A 12,568-nucleotide genomic window follows, 5' to 3' on the forward strand; every position below is an offset into this window, starting at 1 on the left:
AAAGGTGAACCATGTTTTTCTGTCATTCAGTTATTACTGGTAATCAGTAATGTGATCTTTAGAGGAGTCCACTTGTGTGCAACACTGTTCCTCACTTCAGTGGCTCTGTACTCTGAGAATCAACTTGACAGTTGCACGGATTGAATCAGCATGCAAACATAAGCAAAACCAGACATGACACAAAAGATATATAAATATGACCCCCCTGATTTTTCAAGTGTTAATAGCAGCTGCTGGAGTGCCAGATTCAAGTTTTGACCATGGCACTTGGAGAAGGAGTTAACACGTCACTGTGTTCCCCATTAAAATCATCCCTTCCTTCCCCAGTGCTGCTATTTGTCCTTCTGGGGAAAAGCATACAGATATAATTTTGCCTGTGGGGCAAATAGCAACACATCAGATCTAGTTCACACAGAAGACTAACCCATGGTTTATTGAATTATGGATTGTTGTGATGTATGAACCCAGCCATGCTAATGAGCCATGGTTTGTTAACCATGAAAAACCCAGAAAGAGAACCCATGGTTTGTTGTTGGGTTGTGAACTCAGGGTTGTTTAAACAATGGGTTGTCATTACATGTGAACCCAAAACCATGGGTTGTTTTGTCAGGCTATAGAGGCAGCAGGCAAGAGTGGTAAAATAAACCCAGCTGCTCTACATTAGGGCTATGCACTGCTTCGGGCTGCTTCTGAGGTGAAGCAGAGGGGGCAAAATGTGGCATGAAGTGGGTCGGGTTGCTCTGAACCACTTTGGTGCAATCCAGAAACCCAGGTGTGCTGCTGCTGCCGCCCAGCTCCCAGCTCCTTACTTTGGCCCTTGGGACGTGCTCAGGCAGCTGTCTCCTTGTTCCAGGGAGTCGCCATTTTTTAAATGGCAAACGGTGCAGGATCTATTTCCTGAAATATAGGGAGTCGCCATTAAAAAACATGGCAACTCCCTGGACCAAGAAGATGGCTGCCAGCGCGTTCTGAGGGCCCAGGTAAGGCGTCGGGGGCTCACACAGCCCGTTGGGGGTAGGGGGCCAGGCAAGATTCAGCCATCTGAATCCTGCATTGGCTCTGGAGGCCAAAGCAGGTCCAAGGCCCCCCGAATCAGCCCGAAGTGATTCAGGCCAACCTCAGAAGCCCCAAAGTGACCTCCAAGGCAGCTCGGGGGGTCCCTGCACAGCACTGTTGTACATGCCAGTATTACAGAGCCACAAAGGCATCTGGGGTATAAGGAGGAAGGAGGAAAAGGAGGAGGGAAACAAACAACTCTGGGATTGAGAAAGCAAACCATCATTTGTATGATCATCTCTAGACAGACCATGGGTAGGGCAACAAACCATGAGTTAAATGGGTTAGTGTTATGCGTGAACCAGGTCACAGTGTCAATATCAATCACAAGGTGCTATTGATAGCTCCCTTAAAGTGGGAGACCTTGCATGGATCTCCTGCATCCTGTTCAGTTTGTCCCTCAGTGTCCGTATAAAACTCTTGTTTTCTCTATGTAGGTTTTTGGGCCAGAAACTACTCAAAGTGAATTTTTTGAAGGCACAATGAAAGAGATAGTAAAAGCTTTCATTGATGGAATGAATGGACTTGTGTTTACCTATGGTGTTACTAATGCAGGCAAAAGTTTCACTGTTCAAGGTATAAATATTTCTTCAAGGAAAAACTATAAAATTCAAAAGATCCCCCAATTATAGCACATGGCATACAAGTTTGTTCTTTCTGCAGGTTGTCCAAAGGATGGTGGTATCCTTCCTCGTTGTCTTGACATGATCTTTAACCACATCAAAGGAAGACAGTATACAAAGATGAACTTAAAACCATGCTTCAGTAATCTTATCAAGAGGCTAAATGATATGCAGATTAAGCAAGAAGAATCCATAAAAGTTGCCCTTCTTGCGTCTTTGAAAGAGGTCAGTGGCAAGTGTTTTTCTATATTATGCTGTGGTGTTACTGAATGTTAAAAGTCATATAAGGTAGAACTACACATTCCTTGGGAAACCCCATGTTTGTCTTATAATGTTAATGTGGGGTTGGGGTTATTTGCAGGAAGAATCAGTGGATGCTTAACTCTAACCCTACCCACTAATTCTTTCCTGCAAATGATCCCAACTTTTTAAAACTGCTTTCCTTGTAGCCAGGCTTCAAGACTGGAATAAGCCTGCCTATAGGATAAAAATGGCTGGGTTAAGCAAACGCACAGGATTGGGTCCAATGGTATCCTTTCACCAGCAGAACAGACACCACTGGCAGGTCAGATTCCTCCATCAGTCCTCCCTGCATACCCCCAAATCTGTCCCAGAGGTCTAGATGACTCTCCAGAGTCATTGGTGGATGTAGGGGGGAGGAAGGGAAAGGAAACTCCTGTTTCATGAGCAGAAGTCTGCTTGCATAACATTAGATTAGGGTCTATAACTCTGCTGTTCTTATCCTGCAAGTGCTCTTTGCTTTAGCAAGCAGACACATTTGGATGAACTAACATGTAGTTTAATCTACAGTGTTCACAGTACTTGCATGTTTCACTTGACTGAAATGCTTTCCAGAAAGAACTCAAACCATGTGAGCACTCATACAGGAGAATCATCTCCTGTTACAAGTTCATGTAGGTTCTCAAGCTTGTACCATATCCAAATGCCCATGGGGGTTGCTTGTATTACATTTTTCTCATATCAAAATGTTCTTCCACATGGAAAATTTGCATACTTGTTGTAACCTACCTTGATTTAAAAAAATACATGATTATTTGAATAGTGGCATTTGTTGTTGTTGTTGTCGTTCAGTCATGTCCAACTCTTCGTGACCCCATGGACCATAGCACGCCAGGCCTTCCTGTCCTGCGCTCTCTCCCGGAGTGTGCTCAAGTTCATATTCATTGCATCGGTGATGCTATCTAGCCATCTCATCCTCTGCCGTCCCCTTCTCCTTTTACCTTCAGTCTTTCCCAGCATCAGGGTCTTTTCCAGGGAGTTTTCTCTTCGCATTAGGTGGCCAAAATATTTGAGCTTCAGATTCAGTATCTGTCCTTCCAATGAGCAGTCAGGGTTGATTTCCTTTAGGATTGACTGATCTGACCTCCTTGCAGTCCAGGGGACTCATAAGAGACTTCTCCAGCACCACAATTAGAAAGCATCGATTCTTCGGCGCTCAGCCTTCCTTATAGTCCAGCTCTCACAGCCATACGTTGCTACTGGGAAAACCATAGCTTTGATTATACGAACCTTTTTTGGCAAGGTGATGTCTCTGCTTCTTACTATGCTGTCTAGGTTTGCCATAGCTTTCCTCCCAAGGAGCAACCGTCTTTTAATTCATGGCTATAGTCACCATCTGCGGTGATCTTGGAGCCCAAGAAAATAAAATCTGTCACTGCTTCCATTTCGTCCCCTTCTATATGCCAGGAAGTGATGGGGCCAGATGCCATGATCTTCGTTTTGTTAATGTTGAGTTTCAGACCAGCTTTTGCATTCTCCACTTTCACCCTCAACAAGAGGCTCTTTAGATCCTCTTTGCTTTCTGCCATTAGGGTGGTATCGTCTGCGTATCTGAGGTTGTTGATAATTCTCCCGGCAATCTAAATTCCGACCTGTGATTCATCCAACCTGGCGTTTCTCATGATGTACTCTGCATATAAATTAAATAAGCAGGGTGACAATATAGAGCCTTGCTGTACTCCTTTCCCAATTTTGAACCAATTGGTTGTTCCATGTTCGATTCTTACTGTTGCTTCTTGACCCTCGTACAGGTTTCTCAGGAGACAGGTAAGGTGGTCTGGTACTCCCATCTGTTTACGAATTTGCCACAGTTTGTTGTGATCCACACAAAGGCTTTAGCATAGTCAATGAAGCAGAAATAGACGTTTTTCTGGAATTCTCTTGCTTTCTCCATGATCCAGCGAATGTTGACGATTTGATCTCTAGCTCCTCTGCCTCTTCGAAACCCAGCTTGTACTTCCAGTAGTCCTCGGTTCACATGCTGCTGAAGCCTAGCTTGTAGGATTTTGGGCATAACCTTGCTGGCATGTGAAATGAGCGCAATTGTACGGTAGTTTGAACACTCTTTGGCATTGCCCTTCTTTGGAATTGGAATATAAACTGACCTTTTCCAGTCTCGTGGTCACTGTTGAGTGTTCCAAATTTGTTGGCATATTGAGTGCAGCGCTTTAACAACATCATCTTTTAGGATCTTAAATAGCTCAGCTGGAATACTGGAATACTCAGCTGGAATCTCCACTAGCTTTGTTGTTAGTAATGCTTCCTAAGGCCCACTTGACTTCACTCTCTAGGATGTCTGGCTCAAGTTCAATGACCGCACTATCATGGCTATCAGGGACATTCAGATCTTTCCTGTATAGTTCTTCTGTGTATTCTTTCCACCTCTTCTTAATCTCATCTGCTTCTGTTAGGTCCCTGCGTTCTTTGCCCTTTATCATGCCCATCTTTGCACAAAACTTTCCCTTGAGATCTCCGATTTTCTTGAAGAGATCTCTAGTCTTTCCCACTCTATTGTTTTCTTCGATTTCTTTGCATTGTTCATTTAAGAAGGCTTTCTTGTCTCTCCTTGCTCTTCTCTGGAACTCTGCATTCAGTTGGATATATCTTGCCCTTTCTCCCTTGCTTTTCGCTTCCATTCTTTCCTCAGCTACTTGTAAAGCCTCATCAGACAGCCACTTGGCTTTCTTGCATGTCTTTTTCTTGGGGATGGATTGAGTCCCCTGAACAATGTTATGGACCTCCGTCCATAGTTCCTCAGGCACTCTGTCTATCAGGTCTAATCCCTTAAATCTATTCCTCACCTCCACTGTATATTCATAAGGGATATGATTAAAGCATTCAGGTATGACCTCAGTGGTTTTCCCTATGTTCTTCAATTTAAGCTGAAATTTTGCAAGAAGCAACTCATGATCTGAGCCACAGTCAGCTCCAGGTCTTGTTTTTATGGACTGTGTAAAGCTTCTCCATCTTTGGCTGCAAAGGACATAATCAATCCGATTTCAATATTGACCATCTGGTGATGTCCGTGTGTAGAGTCGCCTCTTCTGCTGTTGGAAAAGAGTGTTTGCTATGATCAGCGTGTTCTCTTGGCAAAACTCTATTAGCCTTTGTCCTGCTTCATTTTGTACACCAAGGCCATGCTTGCCTGTTATCCCGGTGATTTCTTGACTTCCTACTTTGGCATTCCAATCCCCTATGATGAAGAGGACATCTTTTGTTGGTGTTAGTTCTAGAAGGTGTTGTAGGTCTTCATAGAACCGATCAACCTCAGCTTCTTCGGCCTCAGTGGTTGGGGCATAGACTTGAATTACTGTGATGTTGAATGGTTTGCCTTGGATTCGTACTGAGATCATTCTATCGTTTTTGAGATTGTACCCCAGTACTGCTTTTCTCACCCTTTTGTTGACTATGAGTGCTACTCCATTTCTTCTAAGGGATTCTTGCCCACAGTAGTAGATATAATGGTCACCTGACTTAAATTCGCCCATGCCTGTCCATTTTAGTTCGCTGATTCCCAAGATGTCGATGTTCAGGCTTGCCATCTCATGTTTGACCACCTCCAGCTTACCTTGATTCATTGATCTTACATTCCAGGTTCCTAAACAATATTGTTGTTTACAGCATTGGACTGTCTTTTCACCACCAGACACTTCCACAGCTAGGTGTCCTTTTGGCTTTGGCCCAGCCGCTTCACTCTTTCTGGCGCTACTTGGAAATTCCCTCTGTTCTTCCCCAGTAGTATATTGGACACCTTCCGACCTGAGGGGCTCATCTTCCGGCATCATCTTTTAGCCTTGTGATACGTTCCATGGGGTTTTCTTGGCAAGAATACTGGAGTGGGTTGCCATTTCCAGTGGACCTCATTTTGTCAGAACTCTCCACCATGACCTGTCCGTCTTGGGTGGCCCTGCATGGCATAGCTTATGGCTTCACTGAGTTATGCAAGCCCCTTCGTCACAACAAGGTAGTGATGCATGAAGGGGGAATAGTGGGATAGAAATGTGTTAATAATAAAAAATACCAAGGGGGAGATGCCTTGACCCTTTTTTTGGTGAGGTTCAAGAAGGGAATACACAGCATAACTGGTGTTTGTCGTATATTGTGCACGTGTTCTGCTATTACTCATACTGCATGGAACCAACCGGCACAGGTCCTTTATGTATTTCCGAAGTAGTGCTGAATTGTCTGGGGGCTTCCAAGCAGCGAGGGCTCAGTCCATAGGACTGTGCCATTAACTGTTTAGAAAGTAGAGCAACTTTTTAAAAATCTTCACTGGTAAACAGTTGATGTCTTGTAGAAATTAAAAATGTAAAGACAGGTGCATACTTATAAATAAACATTAGAACAGCATTAACCTTGACGTTTTTATATTTATCAAGGAGACAGACAATTCTTGGAAGCATGCCATCACTTTGGGCGCATCAGACCCAACTTCTACTAGCTGCAGCTCACCAAATCTTGCTTTGGACCAATTAGGTAAGTGTTGAATATTCATGGCTTTTGTTTTTTTAAAGACTATTAAAATGGTGTAAAATTGTTGCTATTTCCTGGCCTGTTAGTCATGTAAATCAAATGCAGGATTAATGTCTGTAAGAAATAGGGAAAGATTAATGCAACAACAATGTGTCTTGCATCAAATACTTTGAATTGGAGCCACTGAAGAATAATTAGAAATGTAATTGTGTGCTAAAATGCTAATCTAAGCAAAGGCAGTGAAGTATCTATAAGTGTGAACAAAATATTACTACACTGTTGAATGAGAACTGCCTTCCTCTATTTAAATTTATAAACAACTGGTATTTGAATTATTCTCTTTCCTGTCCCTTAAACTTTGGCTAACAGATGAAAAATCTGAGTTTGTAGGTTCTGTGGCTTTTAGCAAGTGTCAGAGAACCCTAGCATCTGTATGGGTTTCCTTCTTTGAAATCTACAATGAATATGTTTATGATCTACTGGACTTACTACCAGCACTGAAAAATCAGAAGCGCAAAGTCTTAAGGATTTGTGAGGATCAAGCAGGAAACTCTTATATTAAAGGTAATATTGCCATTTTGGTGCTGGTTTAGTGGTATGGTTCAAAGAACAGTTTATAGGATTAGCTCGATGAACAACCTAGCTGAATATTATTTCTTGAACAATGGCCTGGTTCAGATGCAAAGGAAGCTCCTGACAGCAGGGGGCACTCCATTCCTGCTCTCACTTTAGTTTTAGTCTAATAATACATTGTGAACCAGTGGTGCTTCCAGGCTTTTATAGTGTCATCACTCTACCTCATTCATGTAATTTTAGAGGGGATCCAGACAACGATGACAATGTCTTCCACTTGTAACCTTCCCGTGTTTTCCCACTGTTACTTGCATCTTTTTTTCTTACTGTGGAAAATCCATTTAAAAAGAAGACTGAATAGCAGCACAATGCCTCCTGACTAGTAGTGATAGGAGCCCTCCATCTGGAAGAACCCCGGATAACTCTGCTGATTAGGTGCCACACTTCAAACAAATGTTGGTTTTTGTTTTTCTAAGCCCAGCCATCCTAATCTTTAGACTTCTCCCATATGGAAGTCATTTCTCGTTCCTGATAATAGGAGGTAGCAGCAATATAATTTCCTTCAGTCTTTTATCGTTTGAGATACAATTGGAATAGCTCATAGTAGATGTGCTTTCATTGTTATACACTGCCTTGATGCCGTTTTAGCAAATACGGTGGTATATAAATGTTAATAATAAATGAACTAATAGGTGTAGCTGCACTGCAAACTTGCTAGGCAATATGTTTTATGTATTTTATATTCTTTTGCTAATAATTTTTAATGTACCATTTTATCACCTTGATGTTACCTACTATGACAGATATTTTAAATAAAAATTGTTAATTAGGTACCCAATGCTGTATAAGGTATAAGTGGTAATTCTTGTCTGCTCCCCATCGCCAGCAATTAGAACTTGGCAGACTAGAAGCTTTGAGTTTCATATACTACTTAGGTCTCCTCTTTTTTTCTAATGTTGTACGATCTGCTGTAACTCTTCACAATCTAAGCTAGGTTTAGAATCATAGAATAGTAGGGTTGGAAGGGGCCTATAAGAACATTGAGTCCAACCCTCTGCTTAATGCAGGAATCTAAGTCAAAGCATCCCTGACAGATGGCAGTCCAGCTTCATCTTGAAAGCCTTCAGTGTGGGAGAGCCCACTACCTCCCTAGGTAATTGGTTCCATGGTTGTATTGCTCTAAGTTTTTCCTGATGTTCAGCCGGAATCTGGCTTCCTGTCACTTGAGCCCATTATTCCGTGTCCTGCACTCTGGGATGATCGAGAAGAGGTTCTGGCCCTCCTCTCTGGGACAACCTTTCAAGTACTTGAAGAGCACTATCATGTCTCCCCTCAGTCTTCTCTTCTCAAGGCGAAACATGCCCAGTTCTTTCAGTCTGTCCTCAGAGGGCTTTGTTTCCAGTCCCCTGATCATCTTCGTTGCCCACTTCTGAACCTTTTCCAGTTTGTTTGCATCCTTCTTAAAGTGTGGTGCCAACAACTGGACACAATACTGAAGATGAGGCCTAACCAGTGCTGAGTAGAGGGGAACTAATACTTCACGGGATTTGGAAGCTATACTTCTATGAATGCAGCCCAAAATAGCATTTGCCTTTTTTGCAGCCACATCATATTGTTGGCTCATATTCAGCTTGTGATCTACCACAATTCCAAGATCCTTCTCACTTGTAGTGTTGTTGAGCCACGTATCCCCCATCTCGTAACTGTGCATTTGGTTTCTTTTTCCTAGGTGCAGAACTTGGCATCTATCCCTATTAAATGGCATTCAGTTGCTTTCTGCCCAGTGCTCCGGTCTATCAAGATCACTTTGAATTTTGTTTCTGTCTTCCAGGGTATTAGCTATCCTGCCCAATTTTGTGTCATCTGCAAATTTGATAAACTTTCTCTGCACCTCCTCATCCAAGTCATTAATGACGATCTTGAAGAGCCGAGGGACTGAGCCCTGCGGTGCCCTGCTCGTTACCTCTCCTCAGTTTGAGAAGATCCCATCGATAAGCACTCTTTGGGTCTGATTCTGTAGGTTAAGCCCTTGGCTCTCTGCTGCAGTCCTGATCTGGATCAAGGACCCAATGCAAGGGGGAGGAGGGAACGCTCCCATTAGCAAATAACAGGTGTGGAGGGGGAAGTCTTCTCTGACTAAGACCACAGTGGGAGGCAAAGTCCCCCCCCCCCCGCATTCCAGGATTCCAATCTGAATGCCCTTCCCCCCTGCCCTGGCTATTCCTTTAAAAGCTTGCACATTGAGGCTACCTATATGACAAATGTTATGTCTAGTTTGGCCTTCAGTTTGTTTGTTTCCTTTTGTGTCCTTTTCCCCTTTTGTGAGCTTTTCTACATGAGGCTGTTAATCAGCTGTTAATTCGCTGGATCTACTTTCGATTTCGTCGCAGAATTGAGATTTGAGCGCTACATGAGGAGTGTTTCCTTTCCTGCTTCTTCAGTACATAACCTCTGGGTGGCACTGTGGGATAGCACAAATACGCAGGATGAAATTGTGCTTTCTTTTGCTTTCACAATTAAATGCTGCATTTTCCCTGCTCTAAAAAAATTCACTGAAAGTGCTGGTTAGACGTAGAAGTGAAAATGGAGGGTCATGATGTCATCTAAAGAACCTGTAAACAACTGTGAATAGGGAATGACGAGTGCACAATAAATGCCTCGTGTAGAAAAGCTCTGTGTCATGTCCACAGGTTTAGAATCTAAACAACATCTACTGTCTTGTTTTGTTTTTGTTTTGTTTGTTGACCTTGCATAAGCCTCTCTGGGGGGGAGCCTTTATATTTGAAGATGGGGTCCAAATGCTAGTAAATACATTTTCAAGCGCACAGCAAATATTTATTTATTTATTTATTTATTTCTATACCGCCCAATAGCCGAAGCTCCCTGGGTGGTTCACAAAAATTAAAACCAAACAACACACAATAAAACAATTTAAAATATATAGAACATCAAAAGCCACAAATAAAAGCCTTTTGTGTAGTATTTCTGAGAAGTCCAGAACATTCCTGTTAACTCAATCACTTTTCTCTATATTTGGTACCATTTTAAAAAGTGTCACCTTGATTTCCCCTTTACATAATCAAGTGAGATGCTTCCCCAGGCATATGAAGTTGACTCATGTGTAAAATTAATTTCTTGTTCATAAGGTTGAGAAGTTGGGTCATTTTGAATTCACTGGGACTTACTTGTCTACTCAGAAGTATAGGATTGTTCTGTAAGTGTGCTACAGTAGTTACATTCGCAGTATGACTAAGTATAATTATGATGTTTACACCTATTAACGTCTATGAAATATTTTCTTTCCCCAGACTTAAAGTGGATCAACATAAAGAGCTTAGATGAGGCTTGTAAAATACTTAAAATAGGAAATAAGAACAGAAGCTTGGCATGCACTAGGATGAATCAGCAATCAAGTAGAAGGTTTGCTGCCTCTGATTATAAATAATGTCCTTCTTCCTTGAGGTTAATGATGTTGCTAAGGGCGCAATCCAGGTAACGGTGTATTCAGGGTAAGCCTCTCTGTGCTGTAATCCTTCCGTTGGTATGGAATGCAGCTGCTCACGTCCTTATCGGTTCATGATACACTGACTCTGTATCAGCTGCACTGGTGGCCAGTGTGTTTCTGAGACCACTTCAAAGTGCTGGTGTTAACCGGTAAGGTCCTAAATGGTTTAGGTCGAGGTTTTTTGAAGGACCGCCTACATCTGTATGAATCTGCCTGTGCGTTCACAGATTGTCTTTGGAGGCTATGGGCACAAGAAAGAGGGCCTTCTCAGTGGTGGCCCCTATCCTACGGAATTCCCTTCCAGGAGAGATACAGCTGGCTCAACTGTACCTGCTTTTAAGACATCTTACAATATATAGATGATGTTTCTGGGTTTTAACTGAAAACGTTTTCTGGTATTTGCTGTTGTTAAATAGTTGTATTTATTTTAACTTACTTATTTTTAACTTGTTTACATTTTAAGTTGCTTTTTATAATTTGATATTGAATTGTACTGTTTTATATTACAATTTTATATATATAAAATTTCCAAAATTCACAATCAGGCAATACCTTTACTAGGGCCAACTAGAAATGTCACAAAATAGTGGGCAAATGTTCAATTATTCATCAGGTTGGACATTAAGCAAAGTAATGGGGAGAGAAAAAGCCTGCCTTGAAAGTTGTACAGTAGCACGTTCTGCATTTAGTCCCATTAAGATGAAGACTGTAGAAGGAGATTCACTTAACTGGATGGGGCGGCAATCCTACGTACACATGTACACTTACCAAGGAGTAAGTTTTATTGAATTAAATGGGACTTCTGAGTAGACATGCATAGGATTGCACTCTTAGGGCGCAATCCCATGGGGATAGGCAGCCACCTCCAAACTCGGAGGTGGCCGCCTATCCAGCGCGGGGCAGGAGAAGCACGAAGGGGATCATTCCCTCTGCGCTTCTCCTGCCCTACATTTGCAGCTAGACAGCCGATTGCGGCTGTCTAGCCGTGGGACAGCGGAGTGTGGGAGGAGACTGCTGGACGACACATAGGATGTGTCATACCAGCATTTCCGCCCTCTCTGCCCCAGAACGCCCCATTTCGGCTGCTCCACATTCCTCTTCCGAGTTGGGAGCATGGGGCCGTTCTGCGCTGCCTGTGAGCCGGTGTGGAAGCGGGGGGAAGGTTGGTTCTCCAGGAACCAGCATCGGAGCATGGACTCCAAAATTGGTACCTGGAAAGCCACATATCCTGTGGTCATCTAGCTGCTGACTAGCGGCCGTAGGATTGCTTCCTCTGGCACTGAAATGTTAACTTCTATATAATTAACTTCTTTTTAAGGATAACTTCTCATTTTAACTTGTGTTAAGCAATGCCGAAGATTTCTTTTGTGGGGGTAAAATCCAGGGAATGTTTGGAGTGCCTAAATCCTTTTGGAAGAAGATGGGACCTAAGCACTCCTCCGACTGATTTGAGCAGCACCGAGGCATTTCTAACTTCCTCTGATGTGCTCTTTTGCATTTTTGTATAACTGTGCACCCTGAAGCACAGCATGTTAAGAATATTACGACGTCTGAAGTCAAATACATACTGTATTGATTATTTAGCAGCTGAATCAGCCAAATACCACTGCAGACCACAGAAAACATAATATAAAGTAAATTAAATCACAACACGATAAAAAAAAAAATCAAGCATGTGTCTGTTTCCTTCCAGCCACAGTATATTTTCTATCCGACTGCTCAGCTTGCGTGCTGAGGATGTGCCACGTATTCTTGGAGTATCTGAGTAAGTGTCTCCTCGCTTCTGCTAAATATATAGTAGGATGTATATTTCCTTGTGGTGGAATTCTAGTAGAATAGTTGAGGGCAAGCTAATACCCTTAATCTTAAATTGTGGCAAGGACAAGAATTTGTACCCATTGGCATTAGCTTGGAGCTGTTTTCCTTATCGCAGGGGCAATATCGGAACTTCATTTACATTTCTCGCAGCTGTGCCGATGCTAAGAGGGATGACAGAAGACAGAATATTTTCATTAGGACTCTGCATAGACAAGTGCCT

General features: G+C 42.6%; 1 protein-coding gene across 1 annotated transcript in view; it reads left to right on the forward strand.

Annotated features, from left to right (window-relative positions):
- The window catches only part of LOC146346944 (kinesin-like protein KIF20A), a 34,894-nt gene that overhangs the window by 4,616 nt on the left and 17,710 nt on the right, over positions 1-12,568 (forward strand). Inside the window, exons 3-8 of the mRNA XM_084848066.1 lie at positions 1,494-1,632; positions 1,720-1,904; positions 6,359-6,455; positions 6,822-7,016; positions 10,334-10,445; positions 12,224-12,295. Of these exons, the coding sequence (XP_084704192.1) occupies positions 1,494-1,632; positions 1,720-1,904; positions 6,359-6,455; positions 6,822-7,016; positions 10,334-10,445; positions 12,224-12,295 (800 nt within the window). The remainder of the gene's footprint in view (positions 1-1,493; positions 1,633-1,719; positions 1,905-6,358; positions 6,456-6,821; positions 7,017-10,333; positions 10,446-12,223; positions 12,296-12,568) is intronic.

The sequence above is a fragment of the Heloderma suspectum genome, chromosome 4, assembly GCF_057233095.1.
Source record: "Heloderma suspectum isolate Gila_16-S chromosome 4, 16-S_ref, whole genome shotgun sequence".
In the NCBI taxonomy this organism is placed as follows: domain Eukaryota; kingdom Metazoa; phylum Chordata; class Lepidosauria; order Squamata; family Helodermatidae; genus Heloderma; species Heloderma suspectum.